Genomic DNA, 21,643 nt, shown 5'->3' on the forward strand with positions numbered 1-21,643 from the left:
GCATGATCTCTCCAAGTCAGGTCTGGCCAGGCGACACCGGTTTTGTTGCTGGGTGTACCACTTATCTATATTTTGTCCTTACTCGTTATCATAAATAGGGTTTGATAATTTCAGTAAGACTAAAGGGAACTATAGCAAAACTAATCTGTCGTGGCCGCCGAGACTATTTCTGACCCACTGTATAGCCTACTCATGTCAAAATAATTTGACCAAATTGAGAAAAAAAGAACAGTACTTAGACAAGATTCATCAAAAGTGAGTAAAAATGATAAAGCGTAGCCACTATATGACTATGACATTGTTCCTTTCTACTAATCTCACAGGATTAACCAGAGGTGGCTAAGATTAAAAAAAAATTAATTCCACACACACACACTCTCTCTCTCTCTCTCTCTCTCTCTCTCTCTCTCTCTCTCTCTCTCTCTCTCTCTCTCTCTCGTGTGTGTGTCTGTGTGTGCGTTATTCCTGTCGAACATGTATATCTCATAAGGCAAGGTTTCATTTCTATAATGATAATTGGGCCCAACAACATTTTTCCAAAATTATAATCCCAGGTTATTTGCCAGTTTTATCCTATTGTAATAAGACTCTGGCAGATGGTGAGTTTGAAATCTTGAAGGTCACAAGGGTAGATTTATCGGGTAAAGATCAACGGGCCATAATTAATCCTCAGAATGGTTGATCTTTGAGTATAAAATAGTGCGCTAAAGACTGCATAAGCTACGGGCAGACCAAGGGAAAGGCCCGTGTCAACAAGAAGAGTTGGCTGTAATACTCCACGAACGAACGAACGAACGAACTGCATAAGCTATCAAATTTGAACCAGCTGAAACTTGAAACTCGTGGAAACAGTATACCGCGTGTACAAATATTTCAATGAAGATGAACAGCGGCCCTTTTACTGATGTAACTAACGCATGTATCCACACGTTTGAAGCCACCAATGTTACTGAAATAATAGTTCGTCAAATGATCGCACAAGAATGTGAAAACCCCTAAATTTCAAGAAAGAGGAAAGTATCATCCTGCTCTCGATGACTTAAACAAAAATGTTTAAGAAGAACAGTGTTAAACTTATATGCATGAAAGAAAAATCCCACCTTTGAAAAAATGCTGCTGGAAGGTGGAGAAAACGATTGCATTCTATGGATGGAAAGAATCTCCAAGGAAAATCCACATATATTATAATTATATATTTTATATATATTATATATATTTTATATATATTATATATATATAATATATATATATATATATAATATATTATACACGAGAGAGAGAGAGAGAGAGAGAGAGAGAGAGAGAGAGAGAGAGAGAGAGAGAGAGAGAGAGAGAGAGAGAGAGAGAGAGAGAAGATTAAATTACTTCCTTCAAGAAATTATAATTTCCTCAGCTGAAAGACCTTTGACTGTGACCAGTAGACCACAAACACGAAAATATCGGTAGTGAAAGATAAGTATCTGACAAGGGCAGAACAATTCAAAAGTTTTAAAAAGTATTATTTAAATAACTTAATCTCATTATAAGCATGGTTTATGCTTTATACATACATACATACATACATACATACATACACACATACACACACATACACACATATACATACATATACATACATATACATACATATACATACATATACATACATATACATACATATACATACATATACATACATATATATATATATATATATATATATATATATATATATATATATATATATATATATCTCAAAGATGTTGATGTTTATCTAAAAGATGTTTATGTTATCTAAGGTGATCTTATCCCACCCAGGGAGTACAGTTGTAAAGAAAGGGCGAGGGAAAATAGGATACTTATACCTGTATAAGTGTTATTCTATTAATCTGCCTTTATTTTTGTTTTAAAAGGTTTTCGTCTTCTCTATATATATAAAAAAAAAAAAAAGCTTCCTTCAAGGAAAAATGTACCAGGCGTTTACGTTCGGACACTTTGTTCTGGCAAAGAGCTCTTTTCAGGGGCCACCACAGAATGGTTTGACTATAACTGTATGTACTAGAGGTAAATATACTAAATTTTTTAAGCAGCAATTACAAAAATAACTAGCCTCATTCAGTTAATCAGACATCCTAGTTTAGCAGTAATAGTCAATCTATTAGGACACTTATGACAACCGCGGTGACAATTCCGACCCCACAGTTTTACGAATCATAAATCCTAAGATTAAGTTTTTACAGTAAAGGGTTCACATCCTGGTCAAAGCTTAAAATCGGCAATCGTGGTAAGCTACACAGTTAAGAACCAGCAAGTCTTTCAAGCCTCAATTTTAGTTTAATGCTTTGCTCGCGTTTTTTTTTTCTTCTTCTTATGACCATGGGTTGTACCGAGATTTATTTTCCCCAAGATTTGATTTGAAATAACACTAGTAAATAAAATGTAATATCTTAAACGTTATTCAATGTATAATGTGGTCAGTGTCATGCAATACAGGTTATCAATGAAAACTGATTAATTTATCGGAGAAGTTGTGAAGTTCAGTTAAACCTGATGCTAGTGTCTTTATATTTTTAGTTCATTGGCAATCACTGGATTAAGCACCAAAGATATTTTCTACGTAAATGTTATGTAAAACACCAAATAATGCAGATTAAATTTATTAAGAAATCTATAAATACTATGTTATATCTTTGTAAAAACTTATCACCATAAAACATTAAATAGCGGATTTTAACTTAATTTTACTAAATCTAACAAGGCATTCTATTTGAAAGTTAAGACTACAAGTCTTGTCCAAGTTGGTCGATGGTGTCGATAACATGGTCCATGTCCTCTTCTGTCGGAGTGGGAAAGCAGCAATTCACCATGCGAATGAAGTTGCTATGTCCCTTGCAAGGAATGGGTTGGTAACCTATCATCATTTTTCCTGAAGTGACCATCCGTTCTTTCAGCTGAGGAGCGACCTGAAGGTTAGACCAACTAAATTAGACCAATCTAGTTTTAGTAAAGATTTTCATCAGGTCTTCGTTTAAACAAACAAATGAGAGAAAGAAGTTTGGTTTAGATAACTAATCCCAGTTAAAATAAAAATAAAGAATTTAATTAGTTCAAATATAGTCTAGTTAAAAAAAATGTCAAGAGATGACTAAAATGTTAAGCGAAATGCCAGGAGTCTAGGTCTAAATATTAAGATTTTCAAAAACTACTACTAATTTCATGACGTCCTACGCTTTTTAATTAGCTGAACAAATTCAAAAATGAAAAATAAACTTGACATTTACCCATAAACCATGTCTAGCCGTTTTAATCTCTACATTTACTAAAGGCAGTTTATGTTCTGCCTTTCATAGAGTTTCAACCTTTGAAGCTAAATAGTTGACACTACAGTGCACCAAGGTTGATTCAGAGAAATAATTATGTCAACATTTGAGATTATGCAATAAATGAAAGTTTCTAGTCCACTGCAAGACACAGGCCTCTGACACATCAGTCATATAGCAGTGGTTTGGTCATTTTCATTACAATGCTAGTCACTGCGGATTGGATGGTAGACTGATAGCTCACTAGTACAACTTTCCTGATCATGGCCATTCAAACACTAGTATCCCCACTCAGAAAGAGATACTTTAAATCTAAATTTAATCTCTACTGTTTGAGCATATTAGTTGCTCTAACCTACATTAAACCAAGTAATTAAAAATTTTCTTTAAAAACGTGGCAAATACCGTATTCTTAAGGTGCAAGGAACTTCACTTACTGAACTGAGGTAGAACAACAGAACAAAGAACTTGCAGCAAAGGAAAAAGGAAAACTCGCTCACCAACAGGCAAGGCGAGAGTCTAGTCCCTTAGTGCAATGCGAGGGGGAACAATTTTAACTTTAGGCGACTAAATGCATGCTAGTAAAAGGTCGGAAATTTAGGGTGTACTTAAATGAATGCTGGATTTATTAAAAGCGTAATCCACGAAAAACCCCAAGAGGTAATAGCCTTTTGTAGTAAAATAAATAAGCACACATACTTGAACTAAATATTGTTACTCACCTTGGAAACTTCCTCCCACCAATCTAGTGTCTCTTCTTGACCCCTCAAACTTGGAGGAATGTACCAGAAACAGACGTTGGTACACTGAGGTTCTTCGAGGACTGGTCGAAACCCTTCTCTGCCCTTCAGTTTATTATGCAAGTAACTGAAAATAAAAGCAAGTAACTGAAAATATATTAAGAATATTTTCATATACTTTAACAATGAGATCTAATATTTTGAAAGTATTTCCTTTAAATAATTTGATTTTATTTTTAAAGTAATTGTCGAAAATAAGAACTTTAATTTTTCAAAAGTTTTATCTTTCACAACTGTAAGGTTAGGTTTCAGAAATCCTCAGAAATTCCAGTTAAGTTTTGTTGTTCAACTTAACCCATCTTTTTCCCAAGTATTGACAAATTAATGTTAACTATAAATACATATGGATTATAGTGGAAAAATAAATCTTACGTTTAAAGGCTAGCGATTATTTTCACAATTTTATAGATTATTCCAAAAACCTTAATAGCAAGCGATCAAGAGATTTATGAAACAATCACTTTCCTCAAAAACATTAAACATTCAGAAGCTTCTGCCTTAGTATTGAAAATTAAAAACTTACGAAGAAGCACTAAAAGCATCATCTACTCTTCCCTCCAGTTGGCGCCAGCCGTGCTTGGTCAAAAATATGTAGAACTTAAAAGCATCTACTTTCCTTCCGCACTGAAAGCTCTTGTCACCAGTGTCAAAGCTCGTATCGTAGAATTTGTCCTGCTGGAACAGGTAAATGGCGCTTGCAGAGTTGCAAGAGTGGAGTAGACCCTGCAAAGCACACATTCGAGATTCTTTCATTAGTAATTTTAAGTGTTACCCATTTGGAAAATTAAAATTCACATGTTCATGAAAATTTCTACTAGATGAAACTAATAATTGTTATGGCTATATAAATTAAAGGCTATTTATATATATAGAACTATAAATAGAAGAAAATTCTCTAAGAAACTTTTTTCACCAATTTTAGCCGTTCACCTTTAGTTACCTACAATCAAGTTAAATATCAATCTACGTAACTATCAGAATGATAGTCACATTATCACAAGAAAAATTGCCAACTATAGATTTGGATATTGGGTATAACTTGCAAAATACCTTGTGTTTCACGAGGAATACCGAACACTGCAGAGGAACTCCCAACATCTTATGAGGGTTCCAAGCTATAGAGTCCGCTCTGGGGATGAAACAAACCAATTATAAACACGGATCAGCAGTTTAAATTTCTAATTTAATGATTAATACTTAAAAATGAAAAATTATTGAAATCTTATCTAATGCTTGATTATTGGATGAATGGAATTATGGCATTTAGGTAATATGGCAAAGTGCTATGCTCAAGAAGACCCTTCCACTCGGATGCAAAAAGTGAAGAGTCACAACTGCCTTGTTTAGAAGTTTTGAGAAAAGTTAACAGCATTGGAAAAAATGGGAATAAAGATTTACAGTAGAAGTCTAAATCTAGAATTCAACTGCAAGCAAATGGGACGCTACAAAGACTATAATGGTTATTGTACACAAAGCCTTGTGTCCTGGCGGTCCTAGCCACGGCCAGCTAGGAGGCAGTGTCCTAGCCCCCTAGGAAGAATGCTGCAATCAATTGTAGAATACCGAAACTAATAACCTAAGCTAGAGGACAACTGAAATAATCTACCCCAAAAAAAGAAAACTCAAGGTTAAGAAACAACTGTGATAAAATTATTTACATTTGGTTGCTCTACGAAGATGAAAATATAGCAGTATTTTGAATGATATGAAAGATCCCAAACAAGTAGAAAAACAGATTACTTGCCTAGCAATGCCATCCAGGTTATGTTTGTGTTTAGTTGACAAGATGGCGGTTCCTCCCCAGCAAGCCTGTGGTAATTAGGAAATAAAGTAATTAATGTACATGGAATCTTAACGATAATATTAAGAGTACTACAAAATTCTTAAAAGTTCTAGGCATATTTTACATTTATTAAGATCAACAAGTTATCCCAACACTTACGGGAATTTTATAATGTGGGATTATGTCATTTTCAGTTTTTAAAGAACTATGCAATGATATCAGATAAAAATCTATCAGAATTCCGGTCTCTGCAATTTAGTATTAAGATACTAGACTGTAATGCACGAATGATCACTCACATCCACATGCAGCCAAAGTTTCTCCTTTTCGCAGACATCTGCAATTTCGTTCAGTGGGTCAAAAGCCCCGAGGACTGTCGTACCAGCCGTGGCATTGACGAAAAAGGGTTCCCTGCCATTCTCCCTGGCAGCTTTTATAGACTGTCTTAGCGCCTTGGGAATCATTCTGCCGAACTTGTCTGTGGCTACAATCAAAACATTGTGCATTCCAAGACCCATCCAATTGGCAGCCTTCTTGATAGAGTAGTGGCTCTGAAGGTTAAAATTTATTGCACCAATTAAAGAGGTTTTAGGATAATTGCTTATGTTTCTAGTAATTAAGCAAGTGACTGAAATTTTCAAATAATTAGCACCAAATGTTAATTATCAAGTTACTGACTAATACAGTTACAATGCAGATCTATGAAATTGTAACCAAGACTAAATGAACAGTCTGCCCAAATCAAAGCACTAAATCAAAATCACTTAAGCATATTACCTGATCCGATGTGATAGCAACCATGGGAGACTTGCCAAACATACCCTCCATTTTCCCATCTTTAAAGTGGCGGAATCTAGCCAATTGCATGCCGTACATATTGTTCATACTGCCTCCTGACAATTGAAGAGAAAAAAATGAGAGGTCAGAGATAACAGGTTCGTTCTTAAGTCATTAGTCTAGACCAGTTATAAGATTTTTCAATGAAAATAATGTCATAAGATCCCAGCTGATCACAAATTTACATAAACTATGCACAACTTGTGTAGGATTTTGTACATTTGAGACGGGATTACATGCCTGAAATATTTTCCTAGCTATACAAAGTAACCAGCACTCTTATTTACTATGAAGACTAGCCATATCAATAGGAGATATTCTTAAAATTCAGGAGACTCAATGAAAATAAATTTTATGTAAATAACGAAAAATACCTGCCAGTAAATGTACAACCACAGTTACGCTAGTCTAGACTATATCCCGACAAAGGCCATATTAACTTCAACAGAGCATAGGGCTATGCAAAGTCAATTACTGCTAGAAAAATTATCATTCGTAAGTTACCTTTCACTTGAGCTAGGAAAAGTTCTACTTTCCTCTAGTACCCGTTTACTATAGTCAAGTAGTCTTAATATCAAATAATAGGTCAGAGTTATGCTTACATGAATGTACAAGGCCATTTGATCTTGTTCCAATATATGTGGAAATTACAAAATATGTAAATTCAAAGTTCACGAGTTTTCAGTGTAGTATCCAAATCTCGTTCGGTAGAGATTAATAAGAATTTAGCGACCTATTGGAAAAATCCTTACATGACGTTCGCCGGACTGGAGTTATCAATGCAAAAACTAATTTCTTTTAGGCTCTGCAACCTCACAATCCTTACGAGCTAATGGTGGAAGATTTGAGAGAGCATACGTGTCTCTACAGAGTCATAATAGCCATTGCCTGGCCAGGCATGGCCTAGTCGCAGCTTGAGCGAGATAATACTCAGGATCATATTTACCAAAAAGCTTAATTAAAACTAAAACCTTGAATACTGACCTGGTGAAAAAATTCCATCCCCATCTTGCCAGCCGAAGAGACTCGCCAGCGACGAAATCACGTGATGTTCCACTAGTGAAAACACAGGAGCCACTTCGAAAGTATATCTGAAAAAAGACGAAAGCAAAAATCCATGCAAATATGATGAATTAACTTTCCCATTGACTTACGATAATGATTCTGCATGCTAACTATATAAAATTTTTACTTGTGCATGAAATGCATATAGATTATTGAAGTTACGGGAAAATGTATGAAATTTATCTAGACAGTTTAGATTACAGTATTTTGTGTCACTTTTTTATAAACTAAATGAGAGTAATATTCTTGACTTAAATATAGAAAACCCGTTACTTAGCGTTGGTAAGGAGAGAGTACCACTTTTCAAGTTTCCGGTGTATTTGAGACAGACATTTTCTAGAATCTTATTGCCACAGTATTTCAACAGTTGGTCAAAGCATTAAACTGTTTTAATAGCCCTTCAAATAGGTATAACCAGCTTTTTAATAAACTAAAACACCTATAACTACAAAAGAAATTTATTTACCTAATTGTTAAACTACTTATTATAAAGAGAGGTTCCATCTCTCAAAATTAGATGCGTAACTTGCTATAAAGAATCTATTAGCGAATGCAGTAACTTCAGTAAATACCAAAAGACTAATTTATTGGGTTTGCGAAAAAAGTAATGTTTTCGCAACCCGTCCTGGATCGACATTTTCTCGCATTAATTAGCAAGAGCAATAGTGGTTCTAACTAACGATAAATAAGGGTTATCAATTAATAAACTAAGGTTTGGTAGTTATAAAATCTTAAAATAAAAATTTCAAAATAAAGTAAATTTTTTTTTATTAGCGAGTTTTGTTCATCCGATTTCAGTTAGAATGCTACTGGATAATCAGCATTTTTGATAGAGAAAAAATCTAAAGCTTTCCATAAATTAAATTGCAAAAAACTATAACGTCCACCAACTATATCTAAGACATCCTTCTTAAAGTTTCAATTTGAACGAGACTACTTACTGGTTTGTGTTGAGGGCAGCAGAGAGCCACGAGCCAGCGAGGCCGACTTCGTCAATCCCAGCATAGAGCTGATTATAGAAATAAGGATGACCAGTTCTGACGCTGTACTTCACCACCTCTTTGAAAATTTGGATCATGTCCTCCTCCGATCTTCCCTCGGAGCTGATGTCTAGCTTCAGTAAAGACTAAAAAGAAAATATTATATCATGTCACAGAGCAAGGTTTACTACCCTTTTAGCTTTAATTCAATAACAAAGCTAGGGTTAAACTATATCCCTGGCATTTCTAAAGATGCAAACTTGCATGCTTCTCAGTCTAGTTTATGGAGTTAGAAATTTAGTATCTAACTATCTGCAGAAAAGACTTTCGCCCACGAGAGAGAGAGAGAGAGAGAGAGAGAGAGAGAGAGAGAGAGAGAGAGAGAGAGAGAGAGAGAGAGAGAGAGAAAAATTTTTCCAGTTCCATTCTTATTAGATTTATGTATCCACAACCCAAGTAATGATATAAGAAATATTTGGTCGGCTTTATATGAAGGTTATACAAAGTTAATTATAGAGTTAGATTGAAATTCTCTCTGGATTTGAGATTTAAGAGATTGTGTTTTGGCCTGTAAAACACAACAGTATGAAACCGACCTGCAACTCTTCAGGATGTTTGAATTCGACAACTTCCTTGCTTCTATCGACGCCTGTAACCAGTCGTTCCTTCTCGACCAGATTCAGCACTTCCTGCAACAGTTTGCAACTGGGAGTTTGCTCTTCGGCTTCCATTTTGTCTTGTGGTTATGAACTGAAGAATAAAGAAAAAAAAATACTAATAAACATTGCTACACAACTTTCACTTAACTTGAAAAATTTGTACAGCACTGTTCTTTTTGCACTTGTGGCCTTTCATTGGCAATTAATAAGAATAAGTCATGAAATGAGTTTCAGATTATTTCTATGTTACCTCAAGAAAATTTTGAGTTTGAATTTATGAATTGGTGCTACACAGCATAATCCGACACTGCGGCCTGTCAGGCCATTCAGCGCGAAGTGAAACTAGACTCTAGTTTCACTTCGCGCTGAAGTTACTAGAGTAAAACCCAATAACTGTACTTAGGTCAAGGCCGAAGTAAAGCTACAAAGACCAAATAATTGCCTTTACTTTATCTCCCTCCCCCCACACTAACCCTTTCATGAAGGAAAGACATTCAGGTTAATTTTAAGATTAGACAAAGGACACCAGCCGACTACATAATCCGAGTAAAGTTGAGGATACCAAAATTTAGTGTGTAGACCAATGGCATCCAGGAAGTGGAAAAAAAAAAAAACTTCGTATTACTATTACATTCTCCGCAGACATCTAATATCTTTTTGGTTCACCATCTTCAAGACAACTATAAGGATATATTTACCTATGAAGATAGTTTTCGCTACAGCTTTTTTTTTTTTTCCTAAGGTCCGAGGAACATATTTACCCATGAAAATGGTTATCGCAGCAAGTTTTTTCTAACTCTGAGGCAATCTTTATGGTTCCACAATTGATGCTCCAAATAGGATTTTGTTTTTATGGCAAAGCTGTGTGGGGAGGGGGATGCTTTATAGCCTCTCTGCCTTCGGAATTGTAGGTATACTAAGATTGGTTCCTTAGTTTCAGACCAGAGACTTTGAACGATGTGCTGTAATAAATTTGTTTCATTCTCATTTAATTATTTTTTAACCGAAAGCCATGAATAACTGCTAAGTACTCTCACACACAACAAGAACGTGTAGCACATATGTACTGCTTGCCAAAATAGAAGAACAGGAGAGACGCGAACCACGACAGAAAGACCAAAAGAACCAAGTCATTAAACGTGTAATGTAACCAGAACAGTCAACATAACTCCTGATTTCAGACGATGGAACTCTTCCATCACTGTTCTTTATTGGCTCCTGTATCTCAAACTACTTATTTGCGTCAAAGTTTAGAGGTCCAATTCGTATGAGGTAGGGAAAATAATTTAACCGAAATCCAGTGTTGGTCGAAACTAATTTCACCAATATAAACAAAATCATCTAGAGAACCTGTAAACGTTCAGACTATAGTTACAGTGTTCAAGTAGTTTCCAATCTACATTTACAGTTCAATATGGGTAGAACTTTCTTAAGTTACTAATTACGCTTCCCCTTAAAGAGCGGATTTCACAGAATGCATGGATAGAATGTATCAGAATGGTAATATTTTTACTAGTTTTGAAAAAAAAAAAAACCTACGAAATGCAATGATTGGCAAACAGCATGCGTATAATCCGTATCAAACTAACCAAAGAGTGCACCTATGGCAGTAATAACTGCTCTCGGGAACCTAGATACTTATCTAATGTAGGCCATGGAGCCTTAAATATGCTGCCCCGAGACTACAATATACTCCCACTAGGACATTCGAAAAATTAAGACATTCTAACTCTTGAAGTGTTTCGATAGTGTTGATTTGACAAGCAATGTACTGTGTTAAATGCTGAATACCTTTGAATGCATTTAATAAAATGACAAGCTCCTACAGCGTAGGGTCCTGTGAGTAGGGTTCCCCTGCAGTATAGGACCAGAAATGCAGCCCATAAATTAAAGTGATTGGCACCAAGTCATCACTTGCTACCACAGTGTCTAGTCTAATGTATGGACACTTACGAAAAGGTTGAAAGTTGAAGAATGATTATAGTGTGGTTGGGAAAAATCAGGATATCACTCCAGGGTATGTTAACTTATAAAATTTATAAACTGATGAAGTTAAAAAAAAAATATTGTTGTGTAAGAAATTACAAAGCCTTTGGAAAGTGATTTAATGAGATTAGCAGAAACTAACAGTTTCGACATAGCATTAACTGAAACATTGTTAAATGACTTCGACATGAATGATATCTGAAATGACACCCCACAGCCATTACACACTTTCCTTCATCATTAGCGAGACATTGTTAAATGACTTCGACATGAATGATATCTGAAATGACACCCCACAGCCATTACACACTTTCCTTCATCATTAGCGAGGGAGGTGGGCTTTTCGTTTTCAATGGTTATTCTAATCACGTGACAAAACATAGTGTACCAAGTCTAATTTATATAGAATAGAAAAAAGTAAACAAAAAATATGAAATTTCTATCGCACTAGTTTATAAACATCGGAGAACTAACTTTTTGTATATTTTCTATTGTATAATTCTGTGTGCTCATTGAGATTGTCATGGGAAACAAATTGAATTAGTTGTCTGAGGAGACTTAAGTCTTTGGATGGATGATGCATCAAATCGTGACACTGCAGCCTTTAGCGAGTAATTAGAACCATGTTAAATTGTTCATAACGTTGTTTAACAACTTTAACCGGGCATACGTTGGACCTACTTTCAAGTGATGGAATGAATAATATTGTATCTTATATTAATGTGGAAGAGAATTGTGCAAGCTTATAAACAAGCTTACAACTTAGAATACATTTGCAGCAAAGCTTTGCAGATAAAAGCTGAGCTAAAGAAAATAGGCTCTTAGAAAATTCTAATTTCTCTCCATGAGGAAGTGACAAAGATATGTTATCTATATTCCCTGTGGCCAATGAGAACCAACGTTTATTGGTCAACATCGACAGCCTTATAACTATGTACAGCAGGGCGAGTAAAATTTATTACGATTACATGTATCCACTGACTGAAAAGACCAACTACGGGATAGGTAGTCGTTCGATGGGTGGCATGGTTAAAATATAAAACTGTAGTGTATATAATTACCGAACAAGGACGAAACAAATTAATACCATGAGAAAAAAAAAAGAAAGATCCAGGAAGTAGCAACCGATCAAGTAATAATAGTCTCTTACATGCTTAATGAAATGCAAGGGCTACCAGATGGGCACAGCGACCAGGAACTGTCTAATATCAAATCTCAAGAAATTGAGAAATGGCTATATTTACAATGATTCTGTAAGATGCCCTAGATTTTAAGGGCTTCAGTTCAAACCGACCTCTCCTCTATAGAAAAAAAAAGAAAAAAAAGTGCTAGAATAAGAAATTCTTTAAAGAACTATTTAGTCTTCAAAATCCAAGCATTACCGAACAACCCGCAAGCATAAATAAAATTATATTTTACAGAAACAGCCGTTCCATCGTAAACTAAATGCTGGAAATGAGAGAAGAGAAAAAATGTGTTAAGTTGATATTAATCTATCTTCGTGCTGCTTTTGATACAGTTATTCATGAACGGCTACTCAAGGATTCATGGTCCACCGGCATTTCAGATAAGCCTTTGATTGTCTATAAAGGTTTTTGGTTGAACTACTGTAAACAAATTGGTCTATATGAACGGTCCATTAAACAAAGGTATCACACGGAAGTGTACTGGCTCAATGTTATTCTGTATCTATACCATCTATCAACACCACTATGAAGAGTGAAGTGTTTCGGATAATTTAAAATTTACTTCTCTATAGATGATGATACCGATGGAACAAACCAAATTCTTGCCAGTACTGTATTAGGGAATAGATGCCTACTAAACTAAAATAAAAACTAAGGCGACTGGGAGGAAAGAAATTCAGAAACTTGGACGACACACAAAAACTTACTACAGATATCTAATAATGCCTGTGACATCGAGGTATCACTTAATATAATTAGTCTCTCAATGGCAAAAACATACTAAATACAGCTGTATGTCATCTTAGAAACACTGCCTTGGATAAAAGGACCTTAATGAATAATCTGTTCAGAAACTGGTAAAAACTTATTAACAAGATTGACTTATGCAAACTCCATCTACTGTACTTTTTAAATGTGAAATAACTGGTCCCAACATAGTTACATTATCCTTTACAGATCCTTCAAGATGAGTTTATAATTTTGCGCATCACACAGTCCATTACAGGTTTATCAGCAAACCCACATCATCGCTGCACTTATTTGAATTACACTGGGTAAAAATAAAAACCTATACCTGGTGCAACTAACGAATCGTGCAGACACGAGAACAGTTACAGGTGGTTTCAAATTATTGAAACCAAGATGTATAGCCGCTGTATTTTCAAGATCTTTAAAATAAGCTACCTCAAAGACTATACAGACAAACAACGGCAGTTTTCCTAATCCTGCGACACTCTCGGCAGATTACATTAGATTTGTTAGTTGCATAAATCGCTTCCTGTAGGTATTTAGAAAATATAATGTACGCGTTACTTGACAAATCCACACACCTAAAATATTCAAAACAACTAACTGCTAAGTCAGAAAAAAAGGCTGCTAGCAAAGGCATGCGTCCAAGCTAAATCTGCAGATATGTTCGTAGATAACTCGTGCTATTAATATTAATAAGTTCATAGTCACTCATTGCCCAATTACAACAAACAAGAAATTAACATAACACCAATGGAAAAACTAAAACAAAATAAACTACAAACTCGATCTAGCGACTTACAGCAAATAAATATACCACATTTCATTAAGCAAACTAAAGAATTTCATACACTCACGTAATCTGATAAAATTTAAAACGAATAAGAAATGAGGGAATCCGCTGACAACACAACTCCAGGAGAACAGGTCCTCTAGTGCGAGTCCGTACTACCACAACCACTGTAGGAACGAGACTGAGAAGGAGCAGGTGAATTGGAAAGAAAGTAGACGATAGTCCAATGACTTTCAAAGCAACACACAAGTGCGACTGTAACTGAATTTGAAGACAGGTGAATTAACTTTTTTTTTTTTCAAAATAAAAAACACCGAATAGTTTTAACTTAAACTCGCAGTATAGATAAATAAACTGCAATGATTACAGTTGAAATTGCCACTATAAACCAGTTTAATCGATGGTTAAACTAGTTGGAGTTTGTAACGTTCTTTTTGTAAAAATTAATTTTAAATAACCGAGTTTGGTTTTATAAGGTGTAGTGCATATTTACTTTATTTAGATCTTGCATAAACCATGCTGAATTATTCTTGATTTAAATGTGTATTATTTAGGTGAGTAGACTGGCTTGGTAGTCTGTTGTGACTGGCAGGTAAATACGTTAATAACTTCTTGACGTTCAGACAACAAACGAATCGATATAGGAAAGAAATTAAATTTGGGCAAACATTTCTTATGTGAGAAAGGGTGATAGATGTTTATATGTGAGAAAGGGAGTTGAATGTTCAGTCATGAAGAATAAAAGTAAACAATAATTATTCCAGAACATTTAGGAGTAAAGTTTAGATTGAAATATTAATAAATTTACCAAAATTTCTTGTCATCTGTTACCACCAAGATTTGAATGCTTACGTAGGTAATGAATTTCCTTTCCTCACTGGGCTATTTTTCCTTGTTGGAGCCCTTGGACATGAACATCTTTCTGTTCCAACTAGGGTTGTAGCTTAGCTAATAATAATAATAATAATAATAATAATAATATTAATACTTAGCTGTTGAAAGAATTCATGTTATTCATAAAAATGAACTTCAAAACTTATACAAGACAGGTTGAAATGACTGACACTTGCTTGAATTTTTGTTTTATTCAGTTTGTTTATATCTAAGAATTTGCAACAAATGCAACCTTTTCAAGTTGATTATATTGCATAGAAAGATGAAATAAACAAAAATATTTCTATAACATACACGCATACATATTAAAAGTTACCTATTGAAGATTAACATCCAGAAACAAACATTCTACACATTCATCACAAATAGCTCACGTACTAGTGTGGGCTACTAAGGGCCAAAAGCCCGCGCTGGTATAAGGCTAGTTAGCTAGTCAGCCAGTCTCTATCCCCGCACTGTATGTAACCCAAACGATAGACATAAAACTCAAATGCAACATGGATACTACCAACTAGATAGGCCTAGTGGATGTTTTTAAGCACTGTTCTTTTCTATCCCCAAGCTGCTTTTTTCCTCCTTAACGCTTTCTTGTACTTTACACTTGCAACAATCTTAGGATTATTCCATCTGAGTAACAGTTAAACAACTATGAATTCAAACCTGAACCTGATAATATATTTCCGTCATGCCTAAGCCATTAATTTTTACGCCTATGGTTTTAAACAGTGGATATTAGACCTAAAAGACGCAATTAAAGATCATTTCCCAGCCTTTCTATTTCGTTGACCACGTAGTCCATGGTAGCCTTCGTGGGAGTTGGGATGCAATGGTTTAACAAGCGGAAGAAGTTCACGAGGTTCTTGTTCTTCAGTGGTTGGTATCCGATCATCAGAGTTCCCTCCTTCATCATGCGCGCTTTGATCTCGGGAGCCACCTGCAAAGGGAAAATACTAATATGCACACGTAGTTCTTTTATATATATATATATATATATATATATATATATATATATATATATATATATATATATATATATATATATGTATATATATATATATATATATATATATATATATTACAAAGAAAGAAACAGTTATTATTTTGTTCCTTCGTTTAAATGCTGAGTTATTCACCTTGTTATTACAAAATGGTTATTGTTTTGTTCCTTATTTTAAATGCTGAACGAAGTGTTATTCTCATTGTTGTCATTATAAATCAATCAACAAACTTTGCTTCGAAAGCAGACTTTACAGGCCCAAGGACCTAAACATGGAGAACACGTCATTGCAAGGAAAAAACAGAGTAAACGATAATAAATAACTATATTAAAAAGATTAATAATATCTTGACTATGAAACCAGATTTATATCACCCCGCTAAACAGAGACGCATTTTCACCAAGTTTCAACTTCTGAAGTTTGCAGACTATTCGTCTATTTCTTATAACATACGATCCCATGTGGTATAAAAAAATGATTCTAGGCCGTTTCCTGAAAATTCCATTTTGCCATTGATGACCTAAGAGTAGGCCTACGTACCTGACAAATGGTCGATTGCAGTTGGATGCACACAGGGAGATGACAGTGGAGCTGAGGCCTAGATGGGCAATGCCTAAAACATATTTATTGTCAAAAAAAAAAAAAAAAAATCCGGAAGTTGTAGCCTACCTTTTTACATACACACACACACACAACTCCCCTGTATAACAAGGAGCAAGTGTCTGGCTATATATACAATTATACAGTATATGTATTTATTTATTTTCGCTCACGCTTAGCAATCCCGGTCCCTCAGGTAGGGGGAGAGGAGTAGTCATACCCTGGTGAGAAGGGGGATGCGTGTGGGTGTGTGCATATGTCTAAATATTTAGCCATCATTTATGAAAGGTCGTGTGCACCAGTGTATGTACTGTGCATATATATATATATATATATATATATATATATATATATATATATATATATATATACATATATATACATATACATATATATATATACACACACACACACACACACATATATATATATATATATATATATATATATATATATATATATATATATATATATATATGATTATGTACAGGAATGGGAATATTGCAGACGAAGAACAGTCGTTATTATTCAGAGCTTTATATCAACTGAATTGTGAAGAAAAGTTAGTTTGCTTGAGTTAAATGAAAGTATGACTTTATGCTACTTGGCCATTGTGCCCAGGCACAGGCTATATGTAACTCTGTACCCATTTATACCACGGGAGGTGGTGATGGTACAGTTGGACACAAGACTTCATGGCAAACCTCAATCTGAGGAAATGCGTTTAGCCCCGCCCACCATTTCTACTATTTCTCCTTAAAATATCGGTTTGGTTACTCATTGCGTCGGTGTGTAGCAGGGTGCACTACCCTTCGGCGAGGTGTGCCAGCAATTCCTATGTCCAGCTGTACATACCGCTTGGATGTGGGAAGAAAATCCAAGTAATCTAGAAAAAAAACTAGAACGGGCACTCAGTAGAGCGCATACCTTCGCCAACGTCACATTTAGGTTAATGAGGTCACTATATCATGTTGTATATCACAAGATAGGCAATTGAATTATGCACGTTTTGGAACTAGTTTCATGCAAATCGATTAAAAATTGCTACGATATAGCACAGATATTTTTTTACCTTTTCCCGGACTTGACCTTTGACCCAGTCACTACCAGAATATAACCAAATTATCCTTTGATCATGGCCAATCATCCAACCAAATTTCATATGATTCGGTTAGACAGTTTTTGAGTTATGCGAATCACAAACAAACAAACACACATGAATAAATACAAGCCTATCAAAACATAACCTTTGTAACGAATTTGGCGAATGTAAAAATCTTTGTTCTAACCTTTGACATCTTCTGCCACCACTCCGGCGTCTCGGGCTGTCCTCGGAGACTCTTTGGGATGAACCAGAAACAGACGTTGGTGCACTGGGGTTCCTTTAGGATAAGGCGGAAGCCCTCCCTCCGTGATATCTTATCGCTGAAGTAGCTGAAAAGGATATTATTATTATTATTATTATTATTATTATTATTATTATTAGCCAAGCTACAACCCTAGTTGGAAAAGCAAGATGCTATAAGCCCAAGGGCTCCAACAGGGAAAATAGACCGGTGAGGAAAGGAAATAAGGAAATAAAATAAATGATTAGAATAAATTAATGATATATCATTCTAAAAACAGTAACAGCGTCAAAACAGATATGTCCTATATAAACTATTAACAACGTCAAATACAGATATGTCATATATAAACAATAAAAAGACTCATGTCAGCCTGGTCAACATATTAAGGTGATGAAATGGCATCTTATAGAATATAACAAGAAATGAATACAAAAATTATTGAAGCAAAGTTAGGACAACCATATCACTGTGTAGATTTTTTCTGCATTAATTTTGCAACGAGTGTAGTGAGTTCCATAAGATTATATTTCAATGTAAAGGATGCGTGATTTATCTATGTGATGGTATACTGTTGATGAGCCTTTGTGATATAAAATATAGATAGGTAAAGATAGTTGTTTAATAATCAATAAGAGAGTTCATATATTATCCCAGAACCTCCTTTTTCATAACTTTGTTCCCTCATGTCACCTAGATTCACATCGATCGGTAAAACAGCAACTCCTCTATTTAATAGAGAACATGTATATATATATATATATATATATATATATATATATATATATATATATATATATATATATATATATATATATTATCCTGTCACGCTGAACGGTAACTTCTCGGATAACAACAATCTCCCACAAATTGCCCAAACTAGCATGTTGCAGTTAGAAAGTAGTGAATCTGTATGTGCGTGTGCATATCTATCTAAATATTTAGCCGTCAATTATGTCGGGTTGCATGGCATACACTAGTATTTAATGGTTCTACAACGATAGAACAGCAAGAATTATAGAAGCCAATGGAAAATTTACAGTAAAGGGTATGCTCAAAACCATTTCTCTGTTAATTTACTCTTTATCTTGTCCTGGTGTTTTTAAACAGTTTATCAGGCAGACCTTATAGAATGGACAGATAACTTTACATTTCTTCATACAGACTTCATCATAATCCAAAATCCGATGGATTTTTTTTTTTTTTTTTTTTTTTTTAAGAACTCGAGATTCGGTGAGTTGTTGGGAGCGAAGTCACACAAGGATGAAGATAAAGAAAAGAGATAAGGAAAAGACAATCTCTTGAAAATTACCTGATATCTCTGGCCATTCTGTAAAGCTTGGCCGAAAACCTGATTAAAACACAAGGACAAGATAAAGAACAAATGAACAGAAAGGTGTTTTTGAGCGTAACCTTAAGCAAGAGAACTCTATTCCAGGAAAACGGAAGGCCATGGTAAATAGGGTCTTGTACTAACCAATACTAAAAGAACCAATTTAGTTGTCATAATTAGAAAGCTCTTCTACACTCACCATGTAGAAGTATAACCACTGAACAGTGACAGTAGCTAGCCAATTAAGTGAGAGTATAAGATGCATGCTTAGAATTGTTCGGTGTGAGAGAAAAGAAGTGTGTATAAGGAATATGTCATATCATTCGGTGTAGGGTATATGTTAAGAAAGCATCTGTATCAAGAGAAGGATCTAACAAGAAACTCTGGCAATCCTTTATACGATCCTATAACTATCATGTTTACAGGTTTAAAGCCACTCATGAATGGCAGAGGCAAGGGACAGTGATATTGCCCTAGATAGTCGGACAATGTCCTAGAGAATGACCATCTATACAAATGATCAGCGTCCGAGCTCCTTCTCAACCCAAACTAGGAACAGGGAGGGCCAGGCAATGGCTGCTGATGATATATAGGCTCCCCCAAAGCCAACATCTTTAGCTCATAAGGATGATGAGGTTACAGATATTATAAGAAAATATCGAGGTTGAGCGTGACTCAAACCCCAGTCCGACGTTTCCAATAGACCAACACAGCCCTTTTAACGGGTGGCTGGTGCCATGACCAACCTTTCACAGGCTATTCTAGCGTTAAAATATATCAGTAATTAATACATCAGTACCTCGAGGCTTCAAACGCAGCGTCTATCCTCCTCTCGATCTCCGCCAGTCCGTGGAAGTTGAGCATCAGGTACATCTTGTTGGCGTCTGCCCTACGACCGCACTGGGAGCTCATGTCTCCGATGTCGTAATTGACGTCGTAAACTTTGTCTTGTTGGAAGAGATACGTCGCCTGGGCTGAGTTGCATTCCCGGAGAAGGCCCTGGAAGAATTGGGGTTGTAGGTCAAGTGAGAATATGCTTTTAACAAAAAAAGAAAAAAAAATTAATAAAACCGTATTTTAATATCTCCCATTTGAGTTGAGTTTGCTCGAAAAGAAGAAATGTTATAATGTGTCTCAGATTTTATTTGCGTTTGGTCGAAAAGAGGAAATGTTATAATGTGTCTCAGATTTTATTTGAGTTTGGTCGTAAAGATGGAAATTTGTAACATGTCTCACATTTGAGTTTGACCGAAAAGAAGTTCTTTCCAACATTCTGGGCGTCAGTGAGCCTTTGGAATTGAGAGGACAGATAACTTACAATAAATAAACCACAGTTTTCTAAACGCCTCGGTGTTCCCTGAAATTTTCTCATGGTCTTCACGAGTTTCTAAGCATTGAAAAAGGCTGATTTAGTTGATGATAACGCAGTAATTTTATCATTATCATTCCCCTTAAAAGTAAAATAAAAATGTAGATAGTTCTGTATCATGGCTCAATTATATCATAAATATACTTCGTTAAATTTGTTATTAAATTACAGTTGGACACAGACATTCCTGACACACCTCGCTCTGAGGAAGTGCACCCTGGCACACACTTACTGCTCGGTGAGTTCCTGCATTTAGCCCCCACCCACTACTTCTGCCATCCTTTCCCTACACTATCTGTTTTGTTAGTCACAGGGCAGTAAGGGTGTGACAGGGTGTACTTCCTCAGAGCGAGGTGTGCCAGGAACTCCTTTTGTCCAACTGTACATATCAGAAAATGTGTGAAATGTTCTACTACACAAGAAAATGTCAGGTCCATTCTCTCATAAGGGGAAAGGCATTATTATTATTATTATTATTATTATTATTATTATTATTATTATTAGCTAATCCATCCTAGTTTGAAAAGCAGGATGTTATAAGACCAAATGCTCCAACAGGGATAAATAGCCCAGTGAGGAAAGGTAATAAGAAAATGAATAAATTAAAAGAGAAGTAATGAACAATTAAAATAAAATATTTGAAGAACAGTAACAAGATTAAAACAGAACTTTCATATATAAACTATATAAAGAGACTTATGTCAGCCTGTTCAACGTGAAAACACAAGCTGTAAGTTTGAACTTACCCTGTGTCGTGTGAAGAAAGGCGAACACTGTATTGGTGTGCCGAACATCTTGTGGGGATTCCAAGCAAGCGAATCTAACCTGCGGGAAGGGAATGCTATCATAAGCGTCACCATTATTAAAAGCCTTCAAAAATATGATTAAAAGCATTACATAGATGATTCATATTTGACATTATAGGAGACGAAAGGGAAAAATTGTTAACGTGGGCTGCAATAAC

General features: G+C 35.2%; 2 protein-coding genes across 2 annotated transcripts in view; both read right to left on the bottom strand.

Annotated features, from left to right (window-relative positions):
- Positions 1–2,718: 2,718 nt before the first annotated feature.
- LOC137647092 (cysteine sulfinic acid decarboxylase-like) lies at positions 2,719–14,357 on the bottom strand. Its single transcript, XM_068380317.1, has 11 exons — positions 14,204–14,357; positions 9,361–9,514; positions 8,726–8,910; positions 7,704–7,810; positions 6,660–6,775; positions 6,182–6,433; positions 5,844–5,908; positions 5,150–5,228; positions 4,623–4,822; positions 4,022–4,166; positions 2,719–2,942 (listed from the first exon to the last, which is right to left on the bottom strand). Exons 2-11 carry the CDS (start codon positions 9,493–9,495, stop codon positions 2,760–2,762), a joined length of 1,467 nt encoding a protein of 488 aa, XP_068236418.1. The 5' UTR covers positions 9,496–9,514; positions 14,204–14,357; the 3' UTR covers positions 2,719–2,759.
- Positions 14,358–15,211: 854 nt separating this feature from the next.
- The window catches only part of LOC137647094 (acidic amino acid decarboxylase GADL1-like), a 15,791-nt gene continuing 9,359 nt past the window's right edge, over positions 15,212–21,643 (bottom strand). Inside the window, exons 8-11 of the mRNA XM_068380318.1 lie at positions 21,426–21,504; positions 20,110–20,309; positions 17,921–18,065; positions 15,212–15,967 (exon numbers count right to left, since the gene is read on the bottom strand). Of these exons, the coding sequence (XP_068236419.1) occupies positions 15,785–15,967; positions 17,921–18,065; positions 20,110–20,309; positions 21,426–21,504 (607 nt within the window). The 3' untranslated portion in view covers positions 15,212–15,784. The remainder of the gene's footprint in view (positions 15,968–17,920; positions 18,066–20,109; positions 20,310–21,425; positions 21,505–21,643) is intronic.

This window comes from Palaemon carinicauda, chromosome 9 (assembly GCF_036898095.1).
Source record: "Palaemon carinicauda isolate YSFRI2023 chromosome 9, ASM3689809v2, whole genome shotgun sequence".
NCBI lineage: Eukaryota > Metazoa > Arthropoda > Malacostraca > Decapoda > Palaemonidae > Palaemon > Palaemon carinicauda.